Source organism: Elgaria multicarinata, chromosome 2 (assembly GCF_023053635.1).
Source record: "Elgaria multicarinata webbii isolate HBS135686 ecotype San Diego chromosome 2, rElgMul1.1.pri, whole genome shotgun sequence".
In the NCBI taxonomy this organism is placed as follows: Eukaryota; Metazoa; Chordata; class Lepidosauria; order Squamata; family Anguidae; genus Elgaria; species Elgaria multicarinata.
The window spans coordinates 155,749,451-155,772,812 of record NC_086172.1 but is presented as its reverse complement, the minus strand read 5'-3'; the positions used below and the strand labels follow the sequence as shown (position 1 = coordinate 155,772,812).

The following is a 23,362-nucleotide window of genomic DNA, read 5'->3' as shown; positions in this document are numbered from 1 at the left end:
GGAAAGGGACAAATCAATGGTGCTTCCTTTTGTAAGCAACATTGACTTACCCCGTTCTGGAAACTAGTGTTTCCTTTAATTTCCGTTTGCTTCGGGATCTGCTAGCTTCCCATTATGCTCCTGGTGAGCTCCACTAGTGCATGAGGAGTGCTGGATGCTGACCTATAGCATCCAAAATAACTTAGGATCCAGTTTTCTGATTCTGAAACATCTGTGCCACTTGGAGCTTCATTTACCAATTAACTAAACCTGGGGTGAAATGGCTGGGATCTGATAAAGCCGAAATAGAAGGCAGCTCTATTCACTCAAGAGAAAGCCCCTGTTTTTCCCTAATCCAGCTGCAGCCCTCCAAATCACATCCTAGTCTATTTCAGAGAATCTTCCAACCCTCAGGAGCAGCTTTCTGGGCCGGGGTGGGTGGGAGGAATGAGTGTGAGACTGGAAAGCCCCATTTTGCAAGCAGAATTCTACTTGCAATAGTTAACATCCAAGCCACTGTCTGCTAACTGAAATGTATCTTATTCGGTGTAGAGATTTATATCCTGCTTTTTAATTTGTGAAGCAAATTTCCAGTGCTGCAAACAATAAATATTAGTAAAACAAAAATTAAGTTTAATGTCAAGTTAAATTAATCAAACACCGAATAAAACAGCACATCAAATAGTCTCTGCAAAAGTTCTCCACAGCAAATGTCCTTAAGAAAGCTTAAGGAAAGAAAAAAAAATAGTGCAGTGGTTCTCAGGTACCACTGATGAGACACAGAAATAGTCTAGGTGGGGTTTTCATAACAATTACTAAGTATATGCTTAGTAATAATACTACTGTATTTTTTGTTTGTTATCTTTGTGTTTTACAGTTACTATAGCAGTAAAATTTATACTCAACAATAGTATTACAATTTTTAACTACTAATAGAATTATTATTTTGTTTGTGTTTTAAAGCCTTAGCAATACAGTAATTTACTGTAAATGATAAATATAACAATAGAATGACTTATCAGAAAAAAAGAGGGCTTTTTGTTCCTATCATGATGGAACCCAGGTTCTTTGATAGAGTAGTTGGTGGAATGTAAGATACAAAAGATTAAGAATCACTGTTCTAGTGGAGGTGCATGAAAATCCTGTTGAGTGCTAAATTATTCTGAAGAGGATAAACAGGTTTGGCTTTTTATAGGTTTTATTGGGGGGGGGTGTTTCCTCAAAGAAAAAACATTATTTTAGAGTGTGTGTTGTGTAGGGTGACCATATGAAAAGGAGGACAGGGCTCCTGTATCTTTAACAGTTGTATTGAAAATGGAATTTCAGCAGGTGTCATTTGTATATATGGGGAATCTGGGGAAATTTCCTCTTCATCACAGCAGTTAAAGCTGCAGGTGCCCTGCCCTCTTTTAAATCTGGACACTCTAGTATAGTTCCTGCACCTTTAACTGTGGTGATGAAGAGGGAATTTCACCAGGTGCTTCATGCGTACAAATGACACCTGCTGAAATTCCCTTTTCTATGCAACTGTTAAGATACAGGAGCCCTGTCCTCCTTTTCATATGGGCATCCTACTGGTGTAAGTATCACTAGAATCTCTGTATTGTAGCTTCCCCAACCATCCAGTTATGAGAGTTGTATTCCAGGACATCTGGTGGATGCCAAGTTGGGGAAGTCTGCCTTAGTGGAGCATCTTAAAATGCCCGTATTATGTAGGGTGACCATATGAAAAGGAGGACAGGACTCCTGTATCTTTAACAGTTGCATAGAAAAGGGAATTTCAGCAGGTGTCATTTGTATATATGGAGAACCTGATGAAATTTCCTCTTCATCACAACAGTTAAAGCTGCAGGAGCTATACTGCAGCTATACTGTGACCAGATTTAAAAGAGGGCAGGGCACCTGCAGCTTTAACTGTTGTGATGAAGAGGGAATTTCACCAGGTTCTCCATATATACAAATGACACCTGCTGAAATTCCGTTTCCAATACAACTGTTAAAGATACAGGAGCCCTGTCCTCCTTTTCATAGGGTCACCCTAGTATTTATTTATTTATTTTATTTTTATTTATTTAAAGATTTTTATGCCGCCAGTCAGCCAAAAAAGGCTCTCATGGCGGCTTACAAAAGTATTTCTTGACAGTCCCTGCCCACAGGCTTACAATCTAAAAGACATGACACAAAAGGAAAGGGGATTGGGAGGGAGGAGGAGGAGGAGGGGGGAAAGGAAAGCAAACTCAGGCACTATAATCTTAGTTGGAAAGTTCAGCAGTTACAGTTGACAGCAGGAGGGAGGGGGCTCTCAGCTGGAGCTGGACCCAGGCACGGTGGAGAGGTGCCTGGCTGCTGCTTCCTCCCTCACTGGTGGCCTCTGCAGAGACAGTTGGTAGCAGGAGGGAGGGGTCTCTCAGCTGGAGCTGGACCCAGGCATGGTGGAGAAGTGCCTGGCTGCTGCTTCCTCCCTCACTGGTGGCCTCTGCAGAGACAGTTGGTAGCAGGAGGGAGGGGGCTCTCAGCTGGAGCTGGACCCAGGCATGGTGGAGAAGTGCCTGGCTGCTGCTTCCTCCCTCACTGGTGGCCTCTGCAGAGACAGTTGGTAGCAGGAGGGAGGGGGCTCTCAGCTGGAGCTGGACCCAGGCACGGTGGAGAGGTGCCTGGCTGCTGCTTCCTCCCTCACTGGTGGCCTCTGCAGAGACAGTTGGTAGCAGGAGGGAGGGGTCTCTCAGCTGGAGCTGGACCCAGGCATGGTGGAGAAGTGCCTGGCTGCTGCTTCCTCCCTCACTGGTGGCCTCTGCAGAGACAGTTGGTAGCAGGAGGGAGGGGGCTCTCAGCTGGAGCTGGACCCAGGCAGGGTGGAGAGGTGCCTGGCTGCTGCTTCCTCCCTCACTGGTGGCCTCTGCAGAGACAGTTGGTAGCAGGAGGGAGGGGGCTCTCAGCTGGAGCTGGACCCAGGCATGGTGGAGAGGTGACTGGCTGCTGCTTCCTCCCTCACTGGTGGCCTCTGCAGAGACAGTTGGTAGCAGGAGGGAGGGGGCTCTCAGCTGGAGCTGGACCCAGGCAGGGTGGAGAGGTGCCTGGCTGCTGCTTCCTCCCTCACTGGTGGCCTCTCCAGAGACAGTTGGTAGCAGGAGGGAGGGGGCTCTCAGCTGGAGCTGGACCCAGGCATGGTGGAGAGGTGCCTGGCTGCTGCTTCCTCCCTCACTGGTGGCCTCTGCAGAGACATTTGGTAGCAGGAGGGAGGGGTCTCTCAGCTGGAGCTGGACCCAGGCAGGGTGGAGAAGTGCCTGGCTGCTGCTTCCTCCCTCACTGGTGGCCTCTGCATAGACATTTGGTAGCAGGAGGGAGGGGGCTCTCAGCTGGAGCTGGACCCAGGCACGGTGGAGAGGTGCCTGGCTGCTGCTTCCTCCCTCACTGGTGGCCTCTCCAGAGACAGTTGGTAGCAGGAGGGAGGGGGCTCTCAGCTGGAGCTGGACCCAGGCAGGGTGGAGAAGTGCCTGGCTGCTGCTTCCTCCCTCACTGGTGGCCTCTTCAGAGACATTTGGTAGCAGGAGGGAGGGGGCTCAGGAGGTAGCAGGAGGGAGGGAGCTGGACCCAGGCAGGGTGGAGAGGTGCCTGGCTGCTGCTTCCTCCCTCACTGGTGGCCTCTGCAGAGACAGAGTATTATGTTATTATTATGTTAGTATTATTCATAGTATTATGAACACTGCATAATGAGAATAAAACTCTTAATGTTATTCTACTATGAATTCAAAACGCATATGTACTCCTGCGTAAGAAAGTTGAGGGGGGCTTACTCTTGATTTTTAAACACATTTTTAATAGAAATTATTATTATTATTATTATTATTATTATTATTATTATTATTTATATAGCACCATCAGTGTACATGGTGCTGTACAGAGTAAAACAGTAAATAGCAAGACCCTGCCGCATAGGCTTACATTCTAATGAAATCATAATGAAACAATAAGGAGGGGAAGAGAATGCAAACAGGCACAGGGTAGGGTAAACAGGCACTGGGTAGGGTAAAACTAACAATATAAAGTCAGAACAAAATCAAGTTTTAAAAGCTTTAGGAAGTATGCAGTATGATGTTTGTTACAAACTCATTTAAAAGAAATCTGCAACTTGTTTTGCTTTGGTGCTGATGTTTGCATCAAACTGCAATAATTTATAACAGCACGTCCTGCGTCTTAGTAAGAATTAATAGTCACTGTCTTCATCGGACTCATCAGTCTCTAGCGCATCTCACAAGCGTACATCTTCTGCCTCGTTTGGGCATTGTTCGCAGCACCTGCGGAACTTGATAGACGGTAGACATGCAACCAAAGAACTATGTCTTCCAGAGCCACATTTCTTCTTGTTATGGGAGGTGGGGTGCACAAGGGCCTCATGCTACACTCCATGACTAGAGGCAAACAGAGGAGGGTGGCCTAGGTTTGTTGGGTGCTCAGAACTTTGGGAACCCACTTGGCAGTGGTAGTGTGGTGGCCTTTTCTGAGCTCTGGAAGAGTAGTACTTCTGTATGATTGGGGTAGCCCACCCAGTTCCTTTTGGGTTTTTATTTACAGGTGTTGGCTATTATTGGCATGGGTGTTACATGCTTGACAGTGTCACACAAAATGTTGGTCCAGATGCCATCATGTGCCATTTCATACAGGATGCTCCCCGGGAAGCATCCTGTATGAATGGAAGACTTCAGAAGGATGGCGGGAGGCAAAGAAAGGGAGTAGTGAAGGGAATTGAGGAACACAGGAGAGCAAATGCACTGAATATGTAGGGGGTCTGTTTTGGTCTGTTCTTTGTCTCGTGCGGTATATTGTTTGCGTGGGATAACAAGCTCACCCGTCATTTCAGCCTCTGGTTTGCCGACACACTCAAAGGTTGAAGCTGTATTTGAAGTGGGTCGAAAGAGAGTGAACAAACCCTGGCAAGACTGGGGCTATTCCCCAGCTCTCTGTTTTGCTTTTGTATTATGATGCCCGTATGAAAAATAGCTGGATTATCATGACTTGTGAATGAGGCACACAGTTCTGTGGAGAAACATAGTGTGTGCAAATGACCCAGGATAATCAGCAGAGGATATGGCTGAATTCCTCTAGAATTACTTTATCGTCATTGTCACGGAATTGGTCCCTCCTCGATCAGCTCTTTTTTAAATGGTTAAGTTAAAGGAAGCTGTCTAGTCACTTCCACACATGTGCAAGCTTACACATGTGCAGTGGGGCTTATCTCCCAAGCAGCTGCTGTATGCATGGAATTGCATGTAACTTTTTAAGGACATGGGAATTTGAAATAGATCTTTAAAGGGTGAGTAAAAGGATGCTACTGTTTGGAGGGTAAAAGACTGGCTTCTACACATGTAGATCTCCCCCTGTGCCTCTCTGGATAGTGGTCCTATTCTTCTTGGGGCTGCTGTCTCCATCGAAGCTGGTTGTCCATGCCACTTGCTCTTTAATCCACTATGGGGAGCTACTAGCTCACATATTGAGATCTGGCAAATGTTAAATGGCATGCAAAGCAGTGCTAAAAGACAAAACACACTTCTTTTTAAAGTATTTTCATTTTAATGAACCCCACACACGAAGTGCTGAAAACAAGAAAGCAGTCCAAGCATATATATTTTCAATGCCTTACCCAAAGGCCCAGAATAAACTGGAAGGAAAAGAAGAATGGGAAAGACGAGACATAAACAAATATAAAACGCAGCTATATGATACAAACGTGGAAACGTGTGGCTGATACAGAGGTTCTTGAGAGGCTGCAGACTATGTTGCAAATAGAAATGGAGAAAAAAAATCTAATGAAAGTAGATTTGAGGAAGAATTTAACGATACAGGTGCATAAAATCAAATTGAAGCAAGAGGCAAAAAGAAAGTAAGCAGAGTTTGGAGTAGAAGCGGCAGTAGTGTCCGTGACAGCCAGACTGTTATGAAGATGCCTCCAAAGTGGTCAACAAAAGATTTGGTAATAGAAGGACAAGTCCCATGGAAGAAAGATGAGGATTGTAGGTTTATTACATTTATATCCCACCTTTTCATTGGCATAACGACATCACCATGATGGGCTGGGGCAGACATAATGTAACTCTAGCTAACAACAGTCAAATACGATGAAGCAATCAGGGTCCCACAACAGTAACATATGCGCCCTTCTAGAACACAAATTCACATCACCACGCCTAGCCACAGGTAGGAGAAGGTCCATAGTGCAAGTCTCAGGTTCACTTCTCACTGCCTCCAGTTTAAAGGATCTTGGGTAGCAGGAGTAGCAAAACAAGACAACAACTAACCCTGGCTTGTCTTCCTGTCTTGTATAACAAACTAGAGATTGTTTTAAACCATGAACCCTGTTTCAGATCGAACAACAAGCCAGGAATCGGGGAAAGAGAAACTGAATAATAGATTATTCTTCCTCCTGACAGCATAAGAGAAGGAGAAGGCAGGGAGCCTTTGCTTGCGCTCACAGAGGCTCATATATGTAATGCTAAATCCTGGATTAGTGTTTTGTGCAAACCAGGCCAATGGCTTTAAGCTGGGGCATGTCTAGACCTGGGGGGTGGAGGAGGAGGATCTCACGATATGGTGATTGCAAGATCCTCCCCCTCAGTCTACATGCGGCGCGCAACATCCCGGGAGGAAGAGGACATCGCACCCGTCATTTTGGGAAATTCTTTTTAGCGGAAATGAGTGCAGGAGCGCGCCATCGCTAAGGTCAGGTGTTTTTGTTTTGTTTTTGGTTTTGAAATCCCGCTCCCCACTCCCACCCCCCATGGGCATGGAGCTCCATGCCCGGTTCCCGGCTCCTTGCATTTACTCGCGAGGAGCCGGGACAAACCAGGACAGCCGCCCACATGCCCTGTGGAATCAGGACGATCCCAGGATCACAGGAAAAGCTGGGATTAAAGCCATCCCCGCTATCCTGGGGCAAGGGAGGGATCATCCCTCCCTGCCCCTGGGATATCACACCATCTAGCCATGCCCTTGGTTTCAGATTCTGGGTTAACTGGGAACTAGTTAATTCTAACCATTGCTACAATCAGTGCAGATATATGATCCATGGTCAAACTTGTGCAGAAATTCATGTCCCAGTATGGAGACTCTGGGTGAAGGAAGTATGTGATCCCACAGCCATCTCCCAATTGCCTAACTGTGGTTATGTGATTGAGAACATTACATCTGCACCTGCACAAAGCAAATGTCACTGGTGCAAAAGTGGCACACAGTTCAGCTGCAGCCCTAAGAAATAAACAGACATTCGATGTCTGTTTCAATTTGAGCATCATGAAGTCTGAGCCTCAGGAGGCGATACTTCACCATGGAATACAGAGCATGGAATGCTCATGAATAGATTTATTGGGCTTTCTTTGAGCTAATTCCACTTCCCCTAAAATGATCCCTCTTGTTGTTTGATGGTATCCTTGCACTGTAAAACATCTACTAGAAGTACTAGCACAAGCCCAACAATTCAATGGGCTCAAAGTTACGTTTTCTCCGTACAGCAAAGAATGTTTTTCAAGAAATGCATGAAGGATGCATCTGTCACATGTGCACCTCTTTGCTTACATTGCGGACTGATAGCTCATGTGATTCACGTTAGTATTAAGTGCTAGCAACAGCAACTAGAAGATGGCTTGTAGTGGCCTAACAAGATGTTGGGTATGTGCAGCTGCCACTGACTTTCATCATCCCAATAATGTCTAGCAAAATAAACACAATTCCACTATGATTTTTTTCTATACATCAGCAGGGAGAAGCATGGTGTGTGAGGGGTGTGTGTGTGTGTGTGTGTGATACGCAGCATCCATGTGTCTCCTAAAACATCTGGCTAAGCCCTAAGATTGACATTTATTAGTAGACATCATATACTGTTGTTTTGCTTGCCTGTCTTGTAATTCAAAATGGGGGAAAGGATTGGGCCATGATCAAAAGCTTGGGTTCTATGTAGACGGATGAGCACTTTCTCTTTCAAGAAATCTGTAACCATTTGCATTCGCTTTTAAGTTAGACATTACTTCAAATGGGGTTTCTAGTGATTATGTTTGTGCTCTGACTTCTATGGTTTTATTTTTGCTCTTTTATCTGTCATAGTATTTTTTTAGAATTCGGTGGTTGTAGAGTATGGATGGCTTTGTTGGTTTGCTTTTGGTACTTGTCTTGGAAAGTGCCTTGACGACCTTTAATGGAGCTAGAAGGCAAGGTAAAAAGTGAGTTAATAAACATTGTGTGAAACTTTGCATTCATTTCAGCTTGAACTGTAACTGGGAAATGTGAGAAAATACAAATTCATCACCTTCACTCAAGGTCGTAATTTTGCTAATTCCATTTTTAAGTGGAGTTTAGTTTCCACGTTCTAACACTTCAGTTTGCAGGTTTGCACTTCCAGATCTTTAGTCAAATAGTATCTTGGTGTCCTGAAGACCAGATTTTTAGAAAGATTTATCTCCTGTTTTATTTGACATATTTTGCTCTGCAGAAAAACTACCCATAAATAAGAGGTAGAATGCCTCTATGTTCCTTGAAAATGTATCTCACTTTTTGTTATCTAAGGCCTCTTCCCTCACATGCTGCTACTTGTGGGAGCCACTTCTCCATGGTGCTGTTCCATGTGGATGTAACAGATCTCTCTGAATACCACCGTCACGTAGGTTTTTCTCATCTCAGGAGCACCTCCTAGTAACTTGTAAATAATTTTATTTCCAACATTAGAATTCAAACCTCTACTTTCATATTTTTATCACTAGAAAAATAATATTAATCCTAAAGGCTAAGGTGACATTGCAGACCAAGAAATTTATGATGGAGAAGTCTACATGTAAGAGTAAAGTATGTTTCTTGCTGTTGTTCTATCAGCATGCACCATGCTTTATAGAATAAACAGAAGCCACAAGTAATGTACAATAAAAATGTGATGAAGGGGAGGCTAAGAAGAGGGAGGAAAGAATACTCTATAGTATAGGTAAACACTGATACTATAAAATTGGATATATTGACATGGTAAATTAATGCTCAGAGCATTGACTACTAAGTATTGCCAAGTTGAATTGCAACATTCTGTAGAGACAACATATGTAACTATACCAGACTGAAAACATCATTCTACCGTGCTCTGTCCCAGTGTGTGAATTGTAATTGTTTAACTGATGTATATGACAGCAACTAGATTTCCTAGGGGACCACATGGAAATAAATAACATGTGTTGGGCCAGTTCATCATCCCTCACCATACACAGTGCTTGCCCCCAAGTACTTTTGCCATGGATACCGCCTTCTCCACAGCTCCTTTCCCCTCTAGCTTGGCAAAAGTGGAGGGGTTAAGGTGGCACCCTTTAAGAAGAGGGGTCATATTAGGCTCAGAGACCTTCAATTACTCATACTTATTGATATTATATGATACATTTTGTATCTAAAAAACAGACTTGCCGAGTAATTTGTCTCTTCTGTATTCTGTCAGCAAACTTTCTAAAGCAGTTTACCTAGATTGGTTTTACCACCACCACTATATCTACTAATATGTCAGACTTATCTATTGCTTCAAATTGCTTATCTTTGAAAGGGTTTTCCTTTAGTATTGCATTTCCTTGAGCTTTACTCCAGAAGTCCAATATCACATATATTTATTTTCTGTGGCTATATAATCCTATATATGTCTACTTTGATGTAAGACCCACTAAGTTCATGGAGTTTATTCCCAGGTGAGTCGGTACAGGATTGCAGCCTCAATTTACTTTTAGGAGTTCTTTTAGAGATAGTTCATATGGTTATTTTGGCCCCTGAGCAGTCTCCACGAGATTACACCACTGTATGTGATCACTTTTAGAATAAAAAACAGGTGAAATAGTGCAAGGCAGGGTAATTGATTTTCAGTAATCTCTCCTCCCTACTTACACATGCACGAAAAGCTGGATGGACAGAAGTGCCATATACTTTCTGTGGACTTGTGTTTCTGCTTTGCAAGACATTACTTAAATATCAGATTAAAGGCACGGTCCTATGCATGATTAGGGGAATGCTGGGAGTTGTAAGACTTTTTTCTGTCTAAACATGCATAGCCCTAACGTTTTTAAAGGGCCACAATAATGGAGGAAGCATTTGTATTTTGTTGAATCGTGCTTAAATGTTTTTACTTTATCTTAGCTTAATTAACAATTATTTGTGTATTTTGCATAAGCCTTTATATATTGGTTGGAGCAAACCTCTCTTGCTTCATTGTCATATATTCAGCATTTATGTACAGCATTTCAAACATTTATGCACGATGTGCTAGATCTAGAATTCCCATGAGTGAAACTCTGCTCATGGGACACTCCCACTGGAGGTAGACAGGGGACATATTTTTTTCACTGCTCTAGGGACTGGTGGGGTGGTCCCTATGGAACCACATAGGAGGTGTTGCTGGGGGAATTGGCAAACATTGTCTCTCCCTCCTCCCCTTTTTTCCAGTGGGAGCCTCCACTGGATCTCAGTCCCATCCACATACAGACAGAGTCCTTCTGATCAAAGAAGGGTAATTCTGGATCCATCCCTATTTCAGTCATCCTTAAAACAGGCCTTTATTGGAGGTCAGTATTTTTACTCTATTGAGAATACGACGTTTAGTCTGAGAGAAAATAGACTGCATATGAAGCCACCTTCTCCTGATTCAGACTATTAGTTTTTCTGGCTAGCCCAGTAGTATGTATGTTGACTGGCAATGGCTTTCTAGGGTCTTAGGCAGATATCCGTCCCAGCCTTTTTATGCAATTTTGTTTTTACTTGAGATGCCAGGAATTGAACCTGGGACCTTAACCATGCACAGCATGTCCTCTGCTCCACTACACTGTGGCCTCTACAAACAAGGCTTGCCTTTGGCCACTGGGTGAGTATGTTGCCGTGGTGAGATTTGAACCAGGGACTCTGAGTCAATAGGTTAACACAACTTTTTGTGGCTACAAGTTGCACATGAAATAGCACCTGCACCTTTAACTATTCCCTCTTCGGAAGCTAGAAAACCAGTGGCTCTTTTTTACATGAAGTTTGATGTTCAATAAATTGCTCAGTTTTACACCCTTTTAATTTTTCCTCTTCTCTCTTTTTCCCCTCTCGCGATTTGCCTTCAGTTCCTCCCGGAGTGATACAGAATGGAGCCCGCATCCTGAGTAGAGGAATCTTCACAGGAGTTAGACCACTGCCAATCAACCCCATTGGAAGCATGGCTGCTGCAGTAAGGTAAAGATGCTGAAGGGCAGAATTAGTGGCGTAGCGCTAAGCTGCTGCTGCTGTGTGCACTTGGTTGGGTCTCCCCTGTATAGTTTCTATTACCTCCAAGATTATGGCCACTGTAACAGCCAAGATGATCCAAGACCTTGAAGTAGGAACGCAGAAAGAGCTCTGATAAGCTTGCAACAGAAGCCTCAACTAGACCAGGGGGTTTTACAGCAAAGATCTCGCTATTTTATGGTTGCGAGATCGTCGCTTTGGTCTACAGGCAGCGCGCGACATTGCACCCGCCATTTTGGTTTTTTTGTTAAAGGCGACGCAGCACTCGTGCAAAAAATGGTAAGTTTTTTTTTTAAAAAAAAAAAAACTTTCCCTGCTCCACCCACCCCCAATGGGCACAGAGCTCCTGAGGAGCTCTGCACCCTGTGCACAGTTCCCAGCTCCTCAAGTTTACTCGCAAGGAGCCGGGACAAACCGCAACGCCCGCCCACACATTCTGCGGTTTCGGGAACAGCCCGAGACTGTGGAAAAAGCGGGCTAGAAGTGTAGGGCGAGATCCTGGGGAAAGGGAGGGATCATCCCTCCCTGCTCCCAGGATCCCCTGTGCATCATGTGAAAACACAGGGATGATCCTGGGGCGATCCCCAGGATATCGCCCCATCTAGCGAGCTGAGTGGCAGATTGAAAATGGACGTTCTTCTACTCTCTGTTCTTCTGGCCACACATAACACATGAGTAAAGCAGCCTTTTAGATTCATGTAGTATATTTACCAGGCAACAAACACATTTATCCATCCCATTTTGTATGTACCTATTTGTTGCAGGGTGGGTGTAGCGAGCTACTCTCACAGAACCAATCTCAAGCAAAAGACCAAATTAAAGGCTGCAGTTTAAAGTTTGACCAGTTTCAGTGAGTTTTAACTCCTGTCTTGGGTTTTGATCATGTTTGCCCTTCTCACCATTTTGGTATCAAAAGTGAAATGTCTTGACAAAGAATGCATCCAACCCCTCATGTGTTCCATCCCAAGAAGTACAACTGACTTCAGTGCTCACAACATATGAATAATGCAGGTTTTTAGCTTTTTAGCTAAGCATTTGACCAACCTACTGAAATCCACTTTGTTTTTGTTTTGTTTTTGGTTTGGCTTTTTTATGCATTACATTTCACAGTTGCATCCCAGTTAAGCCATTTATAGACTGTTCGCTTTTCACACGGTAATTGATGAATGAATTGCATTGTTTCCCAGTTTCTGTACAAGCTCACTTGGCTGCTTGCCCTTGAACCAATTAGTAAGTGATCTTGTGCAATCATTTCACCTTTGGGTGTCCAACCGAAGGTGCAACAGAATTTGAATTGCTCAGATAATGTGCATTGTTCAAAAATACTAAAACCAGGACAAATTCACCCCTTGACATGAGTAAAGATTAGCCACGGGAGATTATGTCATTATGCTGCTGTTGTCCTTTTGGCTTAAACCACATAAATAGATCTTTTGTTCCAGACTAATCTGTAAATGGAAATACACTATTTTTAGTGTCTGAATCATCATTATCTGGTACTAGCTGTCCAACAGAACATAGTTTTTGACAGCTAGAATGTACAACTCTTAATTTTACCATATTTACACTGCTTTTCTATTTTTTGCCACTATTATTTCTCTCTGTGTGTGTCTCTCTCTCTTTCTTTTATTATTCTGTGTCTTTTTAGGAAGCACACTCATACAAATTATTTCCAAAATTCTAAAAAAAAATCAGCCATGGCATATTCTAAAAAACCAAAATGAGATATTCCTTTAAAAAAGGGATGGGCAACTTAATAGTCCAAATTCTGCATGGTATCCTCAGCTAAATACACAGAGGGAAATCACAGATAGAGAAGAGGAGTAAGTAAATGGAGGGGAGACAGCAGGTATTTTGGAGCAATGGAGGGAAGTGGAGAAGCCCTCACAAGTAATCAGGTCATCTTCTGGAAAGGAGGGGAAAAAGGAGGGGGGAGCTGAAATGATGGAAGTAGCGATGGAAGGTGAGGGGGAAAGCCTCCGCAAGTGATCAGTTTAGGCCTCTGGCATGGACACTCTGCCCCCCTCCCAGCAGCCGTCTGAGCAGGGCAAAAGAGAGAGAGAGAGAGAAAAAAGGGGGTGCCAAGGAGAGAGAGAGAGAAAGTTACAGAAGGAGGTGGCAAAAAGAGAGAGAAAAGGTGGCCCTGCCCACTTTGGGTTCTGGCCTCACTTATTGCTGGCATGAGCCCTCCACCATCACCACAGTTATCCCCTGAGAGAATTCAGCCCTCAACAGAAAAAAGATTCCTGGCTCATGCTTTAAAATACTTGTTTAGGTTAGGGTGAATTGATGGTCCATTTTGGTCCATTTTTACAGGTACAATGTCACACTGAGATGAGTGGTCCCTGAAATTTTCCTTTGATTACTTGTTTTTAAATGCATCTCTGCCTGGTGAAATTAAGCCACAGCCACAAGGGGGGGGGGGGGGGACACACCACTTACCAACGGTAAGGATTCTTTTAACAGCTCCCATTTATTTAACTGGGGACTGACTAGGAAACCTTCCCAGAAGATTGTGCTTCTAGTTTTTGTTGTTGGAAAGCTTTTCATACGAATTATTGGATGGGATCGTGTGTTCGTTGTCTTCATTGTTTCCATCACTGCTCTTTCTTTGACAATGATGAAAACACTTTACAGGGGAATAATAAATACAAATAATTACAGAATAAGTGCAGGGATTTTTCACCTGGTAGTGACATCCCCCATAAGACTCGAGCTGGTGTAGCATAGTGACTAATTTATTTATTTGTTTAAAGAATGTTTACCCTTGCTCTTCAGTCAAAAAGGCTCCCAGTGCTTCTCACAAATATCAGCATTTAGGCTTACTATCTAACGGACGTTACACACAAGGAGAAAAAGATGGAGATGGAAAAGGAAAAAAGCAAGCTCAGGTTCTTATCACAGCTAACTGGGATGGTAGTAGATCCATGTTACCTGGTGAAATGGCTGCTGGCTAGGTGACATTTGGAGAGCCAAGGTAACTGTTCTTTCAGCAGAGGCAATGGTATCCAAGGCAGTTCCAGTATCCGAGGCAGTAAGTCTCTGTGCACCATTTGCTGGGGAACATGGGTGGGAGGGTGCTGTTGCACCATGTCCTGCTTTGTTGGTCCCATTTGTATGTTCCTGGTTCAAATTATGCTAAGAATTTACAAAGTGGCCTCAGGCAAGTCATTCTGTCTCAGCCTTAGGGTGCAATCCTATGCATGTTTCAACCCCCCAAAAGTCCTACAACTCCCAGCATGCCGCAGCCTTTAATATTCTATCTGCACTATGGTGGATATTAATACTGTCTTACCTTACAGGGTTGTTGTAATGATTAGAACTAGAAGAATGCATGCAAAGTGCTTTGAACACTTGAAAGCATTATGCAGATGTTAAATATTATTTTGCTTGGGTTATTTATTTATTTCAGACAATTTCTATACCACCTTTCATTTTTTAAAAAAAATACCAAAGAGGTTCACATAAAAACATGATAACATACCATAGAACCAAACAATACAACAGTGATAAAACGATAAAATCTCTTTGAAATCACCTGGCAATGCTAGCAGTCAGGAAATGGTTGGGCAAGCAAATGTGTCTACAGTTGTCCATGGAAACACTCCGTGCTAAGAGCCTGCCTGATCTCAATGGGGAGATCATGTCTCGCAGTGGGTGCCACAATATAGAAGGCCCTGCTCTGCACCACTGCCAATCAAATATTAAGTAAGCCACGACAGTACAGTAAGCAAAGTTTTCCCCTCATAATGTAGACTGGTGCAACTTATATGGGAGCAGGCAGTCTCTCAGATAATCTGGTCATAAGCTGTTTAGGGCCTTATAAACCAGGAGTAACAGGGTAGCTAATTTGTAGATGGTGCAGAGCTTTCAGCAGGAGTCATATGTGCGCAGTAGGACATGTATTGTTCACATACACCTCCCCTTCCTACATGGAGAAATTAGAATTATGCATGTTTCACTTCTACCTTAGCTCTGATAGGATGCGCTGGTGAGCGCCTGTATGCACACACAGTGGCCAGGACTCCATCCCTTTGTTATCTGGAGCCTAATGATGACAAAAAACCACAACCTGTATTGGCCTGGAAATGCATTGTGGCCTTTTCAATGCTGGGTGAAGATCTTGGTGTTCTCCCAGGCTTTTTTTTTTAGTCTTTTACTTTTGAAAAAAAGGGTTAGTAGCTTTTAGATCCTGGTTTCATCTAGGTTATATTTTGTAGCTGTTTTAATTAGTTTTAGAGTTATTTGTATACCTGACATGCTTCACAGAGACCTGGCTGGCAGATGACAGTGGCCCAACATGGGCCCAGGCCCTCCCAGCTGAGTACTGTGTTAGTGAGCAGGTGAGGAAAAGTGGGGGGGGGGGGGCAGAGTAGCTGTGGTCTACATAGACAATCTCAATCTGACCAGAATTCCTGTCCGGGAATTGAATCACATCAAGTGTGTGTACCTGAGTCTAAAAACCAGGGATAGACTGGGGATTTTGTTAGTGTATCGGCCACCCCGCTGCCTATCAGACTCCCTGGCTGAGCTCACAGAACTGGTCTTGGTCTTGGTGTTGGTGTTGGAGTTGCCCAGGCTTTTGGTCCTGGGTGACTTCAACATCTCATTTGAGACCAGTTTGGCAGGTGCAGCTTGGGAGTTCATGGCATCCATGATGAACATGGGCCTATCCCAACTGGTCTCTGGACCCACACATTCCGCAGGTCACACCCTCGATGTTGTTTTCAGCTCCAAACAGATGGATCTGTGGGCGGAGGTGATAAATACCTCTGTGTTATCATGGTCAGGTCATTTTCTGGTTAGGGATAGTATCATGGCTACTATCCGCCCCTGCAGGGGTGGCAGACCTATTAAAATGGTCCGCCCTCGAAGGCTCATGGATCCTCTTGCATTCCAGATAGCCTTAGAGGGTTCTGTGGCTGGTATCATTGACGATCCTGTTGAAGCCCTGGTCAATAGATGGAATCAAGACCTAACTAGGGCTATCGACATGATCGCCCAAGAACGTCCTCTCCGACCCGCTTCTAACCGGGCACCTTAGTTTACAGAAGATCTCAGGGAGTTGAAGCGGGAAGGACGCCGACTAAAGCACCGATGCCAGAAAACCCAACTCATATCCGACAAGACACGACATAGAGAACACCTTTGTTCCTATGGGGTGGCAATACGTGTACCGAAGAGAGCTTTCTTCTCTGCACGCATTGCGTCTGCGAATTCGCATCCAGCAGAACTGTTCAGGGTGGTGAGAGTTCTAACTCAGACACCTTCCCCCCTGAACCCGATTTTAGAGCCTTTGGTAGTTCGCTGTGATGCCTTAACGATCATTTCACAGATAAAATCTCTCGTATAAGAACCAACTTAGATGCTGTCATTATAGCAGAAGCTGACAGTGGAGTGTCAGCAACTCCGCAAGTAGGATTACACTGGATCAGTTTCAGTTGGTGAGGACTGAGGACGTGAACAAGCTGCTTGGACGAGTGAGGAGGACAACTTGCCCTCTCGATCCCTGTCCTTCATGGCTGATCGTCCAGGGAGGAGATGCAGTTAGACAACAACTACAGCATATTATTAATGCATCTCTCATGGAGGGGAGTTTTCCATCATGCTTAAAAGAGGCGGTGGTACAGCCACTTCTAAGAAAGCCCTCCCTGGACCCCCTGGACCTTAATAATTAGAGACCAGTATCAAATCTTCCATTTTTGGGCAAAGTGATCGATAGGGCAGTTGCCTTCCAACTCCAGCAGTCTTGGATGATACAGATTTTCTAGACCCATTTCAACCTGGCTTCAGAGCAGGATACGGAGTTAAGACTGCTATGGTCACCTTAGTGGATGATCTTCACAAGGGTATTGACAGGGGGAGTGTGTCCCTGCTGGTATTTTTGGACCTCTCAGCAGTTTTCGATACCATCAACCATGGTATCCTTCAGGAACGCCTGAAGAGATTGGGAATCGGGAGCACTGTGCTCCAGTGGTTCTGGGCCTACCTCTTAGCTAAGTTCCAGATGGTGATGCTTGGGGATAGCTGCTCCTCAAAGAAGGAGCTGTTGTGTGGTGTACCACAAGGCGCCATCCTATCCCCAATGCTGTTCAACATCTACATGAAACCGCTGGGAGAGATCATCCGGAGGCATGGGGCGGGGTGCTATCGGTATGCTGATGACACCCAAATATATTTCTCTCTGCCTTCAACAACAGCATCAGCTACGGATAGTGTGTCTCCTCTGAATGAATGCTTAGAGGCGGTAATGGGCTGGATGAGGAAAAACAAACTGAAGCTGAATCCAGACAAGATGGAGGTGCTTACTGTCAAAGATCGCAACCTGGGTTTGGAGGTGTGTCAACCAGTCCTGGATGGGGTTACACTCCCCCTGAAAGACTGTGTTCACAGCTTGGGGGTGCTTCCGGAAACTTCAACTAGTTCAAAATATGGCAGCCAGGTTGGTGACCATATTACACTAACTTTAAAATCACTTCACTAGCTGCCAATTAGTTTCCGGGTGAAGTATTAAGTGTTGGTTATTACCTTTAAAGCCTTACATAGTTTGGGTCCAGGTTACCTGCGGGATCCCCTCCTCCCATACAGTCCGCCCTGCACACTCAGGTCCTCTGGGAAGGGTTTACTCCAATCAGCCACAACTAGGCTGGCAACTGTTATTATTAATTATTATTATTATTATTATTATTTATTTATATAGCACCATCAATGTACATGTTGCTGTACAGAGTAAAACAGTAAATAGCAAGACCCTGCTGCATAGGCTTACGTTCTAATAAAATCATAATAAAACAATAAGGAGGGGAAGAGAATGCAAACAGGCACAGGGTAGGGTAAACAGGCACTGGGTAGGGTAAAACTAACAGTATAAAGTCAGAACAAAATCAAGTTTTAAAAGCTTTAGGAAAAAGAATACCCAGAGGACCTTTTCTTCTGTCGCCCCCAGACTGTGGAATGGCCTGCCGGAGGAGATTCGTCACCTTAAAGCTCTCTCTGAGTTTAAGACAGCCGTAAAGACTAGTCTCTCCCGGCAGACCTACCCAGATGAATTTTAAACCTAAGAATGTTAAGATGCTGTGATTGTTATTTTAATATTGTATTAGTTTTATATGCTCTTTTAACTAATTTTATGTATTATATTGTGTTTGGTGTTCCTCACCTCGATCCAGAGGGAGAGGCGGGTAATAATTTTTATTATTATTATTATTATTATTATTATTATTATTATTATTATTATTATTATTGGCCTTAACCTTTATTTTGCAAACTGTCCAAGCAGCTTTGGCCATTGGGTGGCACAGAAATGCAATTAATAAATAATGAATACAAAAGTAATATGAGAACCAGCTGGAAAAGAGGATGGGGTATAAAAGCCAAAACCTGACTTCCACCTATAAACCTCAACGCTGCTGCTTCCAGGCTCCTATTTTGCTTCTGAGTTGCCACCAAAGGTACGATTTGGTTCAGGGACCTTTTTGCTAATCCCCCACTCTGGAGCCTGCCTTCTGTGTCATTATTTTATGCCTAACTGAACATTAGTTCATAAATACGCAAAATAAATCTAAAACATAAAGCAACTCTTTGTCCTCTTTCATTTGCTGATGTTTCATTTGCTCATTTGAATGATCCGTTTCGGCCAGAAGTGCTGAAACAGAATTAACAATCACAGCACACATCAATGTAGGTGTCAGACGCATGCAGATTTTGGAGGCGCACCATCTAGGGGTGACCATAGCTTCCCAAACAAGAAATCCAGTAAGGTTTTTGTGTGTGTAGATAAATAGATCTGGAAAAATTAAAAGAGTTCAGTGAAAAATATTGAGGTTGCAACGTAGAGCTTCTTTTGGGAATACTGCATATGGGAAGTGCTCGCCATGTTAATAGAAATGTTTCCAGAGTTGAACTTCTCTCGTTGTTGGCAGCGCACAGCTTTGCATTAATGCCACATCTGTTCAGATCATAGGCAAAGCACTGTTTTATTAGCAGAACGTTATGCTGCCTGTATTTGCTGTGTTGCTTTGCATTCATAATTGTGTTTGTAAAATCCCTCCTGTAAGTTTTTCCTGCCCGTAGTACCACGGATTTAGTTGCATTGATTTGTACTCACTGGTCCTCTGGGACAGGACCTGCTTATGTGAGGGAATACTGCTTAGTGTTAATTTACTCCCTTTATACCAGAGTTGCCTGAGAACGTTTCTGCTATTTTCAAATGGAAACTTTTCCACATCTCTGCACAGAAATAGTTGAAGAAAAATATCAGGTGACATAGCTGCTAATGTCCCAAATCTACCAACAAAGCTGAAATGTTCACAATAATTATTCTTCATAATAATGATTTCTGCTGTGCAACAGTACACTTGGGTCTTATTGAAATCTATAGAGAGGGACCAGCAAATACAATCTCCACCCTATCAAGCAGTCAGGCTAGGTAGCGAGCTACGAGCTGAAAGTCAGAAACCAGGAGTTGAACCAGACAGTCTGAGCCAAGGGATGCCCAAAAATGCACTAAGGAAAAACTTGTTCTTCAAGCAAGGCCCCAGCCCATCGTAGGATAGCATGTGTCCTCTTTTACAGAGGACAGTCCTCTCTCTGAAGGACTGCCAGAGGACTGTCCTTTATATGTGGCTACCTAGTCCAAATATAAAGAACATCCAGAAGGAAGAAGAACCGTCGGAAGAAGAAGGATGGCTCTTCTTCTGAACCATCAGAAGAAGATCCGTCAGCATAAAGAACCTTCAGAAGGAAAAGTGGCCAAGTTGCCCATCAACAGTTAGCATCTTGAGAGCACAGCAAGTAAGACACTCAAGTCATCTGCTCACAGTCTTACACTCTGTGGTGAGATGTACTGTATTTCCATATACATCCTAAGAATTATTTCCAAATTTACATCTATTCATATAAATTAGCATGTGATTTTTTTAAATGCAAATAAGTGCCCTCTTTTGTCCTCTTTTTTGGTAATGCATAAGAGCCCACCTTACCAAACTGGAAACTATTTATAACACTTCCTGGTCTCGAGGGGCCCAATGGGTGGAGCCACAGGTGGGTGGAGCCACTTCAGAACCTGAGAATAATTCTCTGTCCTTCCCCCCCACCCTACCTATTACGTACAAACCACACCCACCCAGTTCTAACGTTCCATACTCACCAGAGATACTAAACTAGACACATACAGGGTACTCAATTGTGGGGTAACGCCACAGTAACATGTCCCAAGCTGCAGTTCTAATAGCTCATCACATGGCATCATTGCACACAAAAGTGTAGGTTCCTAGTTCTAGCCCCAACACCTCCTAGCAGAAGATTTTTCAAGTTTTTTGGGGGGGGGATTTCTCTTAGATTCAGGAAGGTGATGCCATAACTCAGTCACAGAGCATTCTCTTTGCATGTGGGTGGTCCCAGCTTCGGTCCTGGGCACCTCCAGTTCAAAGGGTCATGAATTCATAAACCAATAGCATTCCTGTATAACCAGGGCGGAAAGTAATTGCGGACTGCACTTCAGGCTTAGCAACCTCTGTACTAACCCTGGTGGGTTCCAACAATCACACAAACACCTAGTTCCAAACAAGAGGTGATTTTATGGAGTACGTTAACAGGGGATGTTTTCAGCCACTTGTAGAGTGGCACACAAAAGAAACGGATTCAAAATGTGACACTTTCTCAGTTAAACAGTAGGCCTACACAGCTCTAACAGTCCCAGAGGTCCATTTATCCCAAACTGCTAAAGAGCATCTTCTTCTCCTCCCCTGAGTCCACACTGGTGCTTTGCCAGCCCTCACAGGCTTGCTCCTGGGTTGCCATCCTTTTTGTCTCTGTGTATGTCTCTCTCTCACCCCTTACCCTCCTCCCTCACCAACAAGTAACCCTCAGAGACACACACGTCATCGCAGGGGCTGTTAGAAAATGTAGCTCTTAAGACACCAAAGACCCATTATGAAGGGACCAGGTAGGAAGTGCTAGGAAAGACTTTCCCGGTGACTAGCAGTGGCTCTCAGGATCTGAGTACAGGATACAGGGCTGGATGGACAGATAGTCTGACCTGATATAAGCTCTACCAGCTCCAGGTTTTTGAGGGCCCTTTGGTAAGACATCCTTAATGGGGCCCCTTTCTCAGTGTGTCTACCTTCTCACTGTAGGCAGCTGGTTGGCCACTGTGTGCCCAGAATGCTGGACTAGATGGACCCATGGTCTGATCCAGCATGGCACTTCTTACGTTATAATGAATCCATTTTCTAAGTGCTAATTCTTCTGTAGCCAAAACAGCACTAACCACATACAGGAGGAAGGGAAGCAGTGCCGGCTCCAGGTTTTTGAGGGCCCTTGGGCAGGACACCTTCAATGGGCCTTCTTCTTCATTCAGTGTACCTTCTCACCACCATTGTCACAAGCCTCTGTTGTTTCTTGTCGTCTTTCTTGTCATTGCAACCACTTGCTTGCTGGACACAGAGTATCTGTGAAAGAGGCAGGTGAACAGGTTACAATGGTGAAGAGGAGGAGTAGGTCCAGTGGGCTTATGTCAGTGGGGCCCTGCTGGGATGTGGTCCCTTGGCAGATGGCCAATGTTGCCTACCCTTGATGCCAGCCATGGATATAAGGGAGCTTCCTTTGTTCCTCGGTACTCTGGAAGTTGCAAGTGCCAGTGCTAAGAATGCTGTAAGGAACACCCCCACATCCAGCCCCTGGCTGCATGCCATCTAACAGATTACTAGCGCTGTTCATGGAGGCTCCCTGTTTCTCTATCCTGATGGTCTAACAGGTGGTCCTTGCTGCCAGCGCTCCTCATCTGTTAAGCCCACCGGGAGAAGGGCGACATGGACCTCTGTGAATCCAGCAGAAGGCAGGCGGTTTCCTTAGATCAGAGTTTATCTATCCATTTGCTCTTCTCCTTTTGTACAAACAAATAAAAACCAATTGAAATACGTAACCCCAAATTATTCACCTGCTTAAAAGAAAATCCAATTTTGGATTTAAGAAGACAAGCTGGCTTTGAAAAACACACACTAAAAAACACCAACAGCTTCACAGTCTGAACAAGTTCGGTTAGATAAAAAAAATGCAAATTAGTTTGTAAAGCGTGAAATGCCTCATTCGTGGAAGAGCCTGCCATGCTGTGTGGCTTTCCCACCTATTGTGCTCAGTCTCTTTCCTTGGAGCAAGACTGTTATGGCTGGCGTCATGCAAAGGCTCAGTGGCCCATGCTCTTGACTGAGCAATGTTACTTCAGGTATATGCCAGAACAAGTAAAGAAACAAATGAAGTTAAATCTCCCCCCACCCCCCGCTAAATTGTGGCCATCTTAAGCATTAATCTTCCAAATGTAAAGATTCCGCTTAGAAAGTAAGAAATCTGCCACTTCAAAGGCAGTGCTTTCTTCCCCCTTAATGAATTATTTTAAGGAGCTGGTTATAAATTCACCGTACAATTGTTTTGAATATGGATGACTTCTTCTCTTAAGCAGTTGGCATCGTTCAATGACAACCCCTGCAGTGGTGACACCATCTCGGAGTGAATGCAGCTGGCTTGCTGCACAATCATGAATGACATTGCGTTTAGCTATTAATAATTGAAAGGGCTTTGTCTTTGTCTTTTTTCCCCTGCTGGGTTCTTCATATAATTTATGGATCATAAACTACCCCCTAAAGTCCAAGAAAAATTAAATTTTATTGAGCAAGAATGGATGGAAATTTGGGGTTTTGTGTGGATTTAAAACAGTTGTGTTTATCTCTCAGAAAATAGTCTCAGAATCAAAATTTAGCTCTGGCAATCTTTCCAATGTTGTATGTGTGTGTCTTGTTGATTTTGTTATTTGAAAAGTATAACATGATAACTAATAGAAGGATTTATCATATATATATATATATATATATATATATATATATATATATATTGTCTGTTGTCTGTTTTTATTCTTTTATGGATTTAAATTTTGTATATCAATTTGTAATGTTCAACATTTTAATCTTTGTAAACCACCCACAGAGCTTCAGCTATGGGGCAGTATATAAATGTAATGTAATATAATAATAATAATTAATAATAATAAATCAGTATTGAGCAACACTGTGTTGAGCCATAACACTAAACCAGTCTTCCCCAGCCTGGAGCTCTCTAGAAGATGTTTCGG

At 43.7% G+C, this 23,362-nt stretch overlaps 1 protein-coding gene across 4 annotated transcripts in view; it reads left to right on the top strand.

The window, feature by feature from the left end:
• The window catches only part of FOXN3 (forkhead box N3), a 197,540-nt gene that overhangs the window by 158,377 nt on the left and 15,801 nt on the right, over positions 1 to 23,362 (top strand). For all 4 annotated transcript variants that reach the window (XM_063117949.1, XM_063117951.1, XM_063117950.1 and 1 more), the window contains one exon: positions 11,079 to 11,187. In XM_063117949.1, coding sequence (XP_062974019.1) covers positions 11,079 to 11,187 — 109 coding nt within the window. The remainder of the gene's footprint in view (positions 1 to 11,078; positions 11,188 to 23,362) is intronic.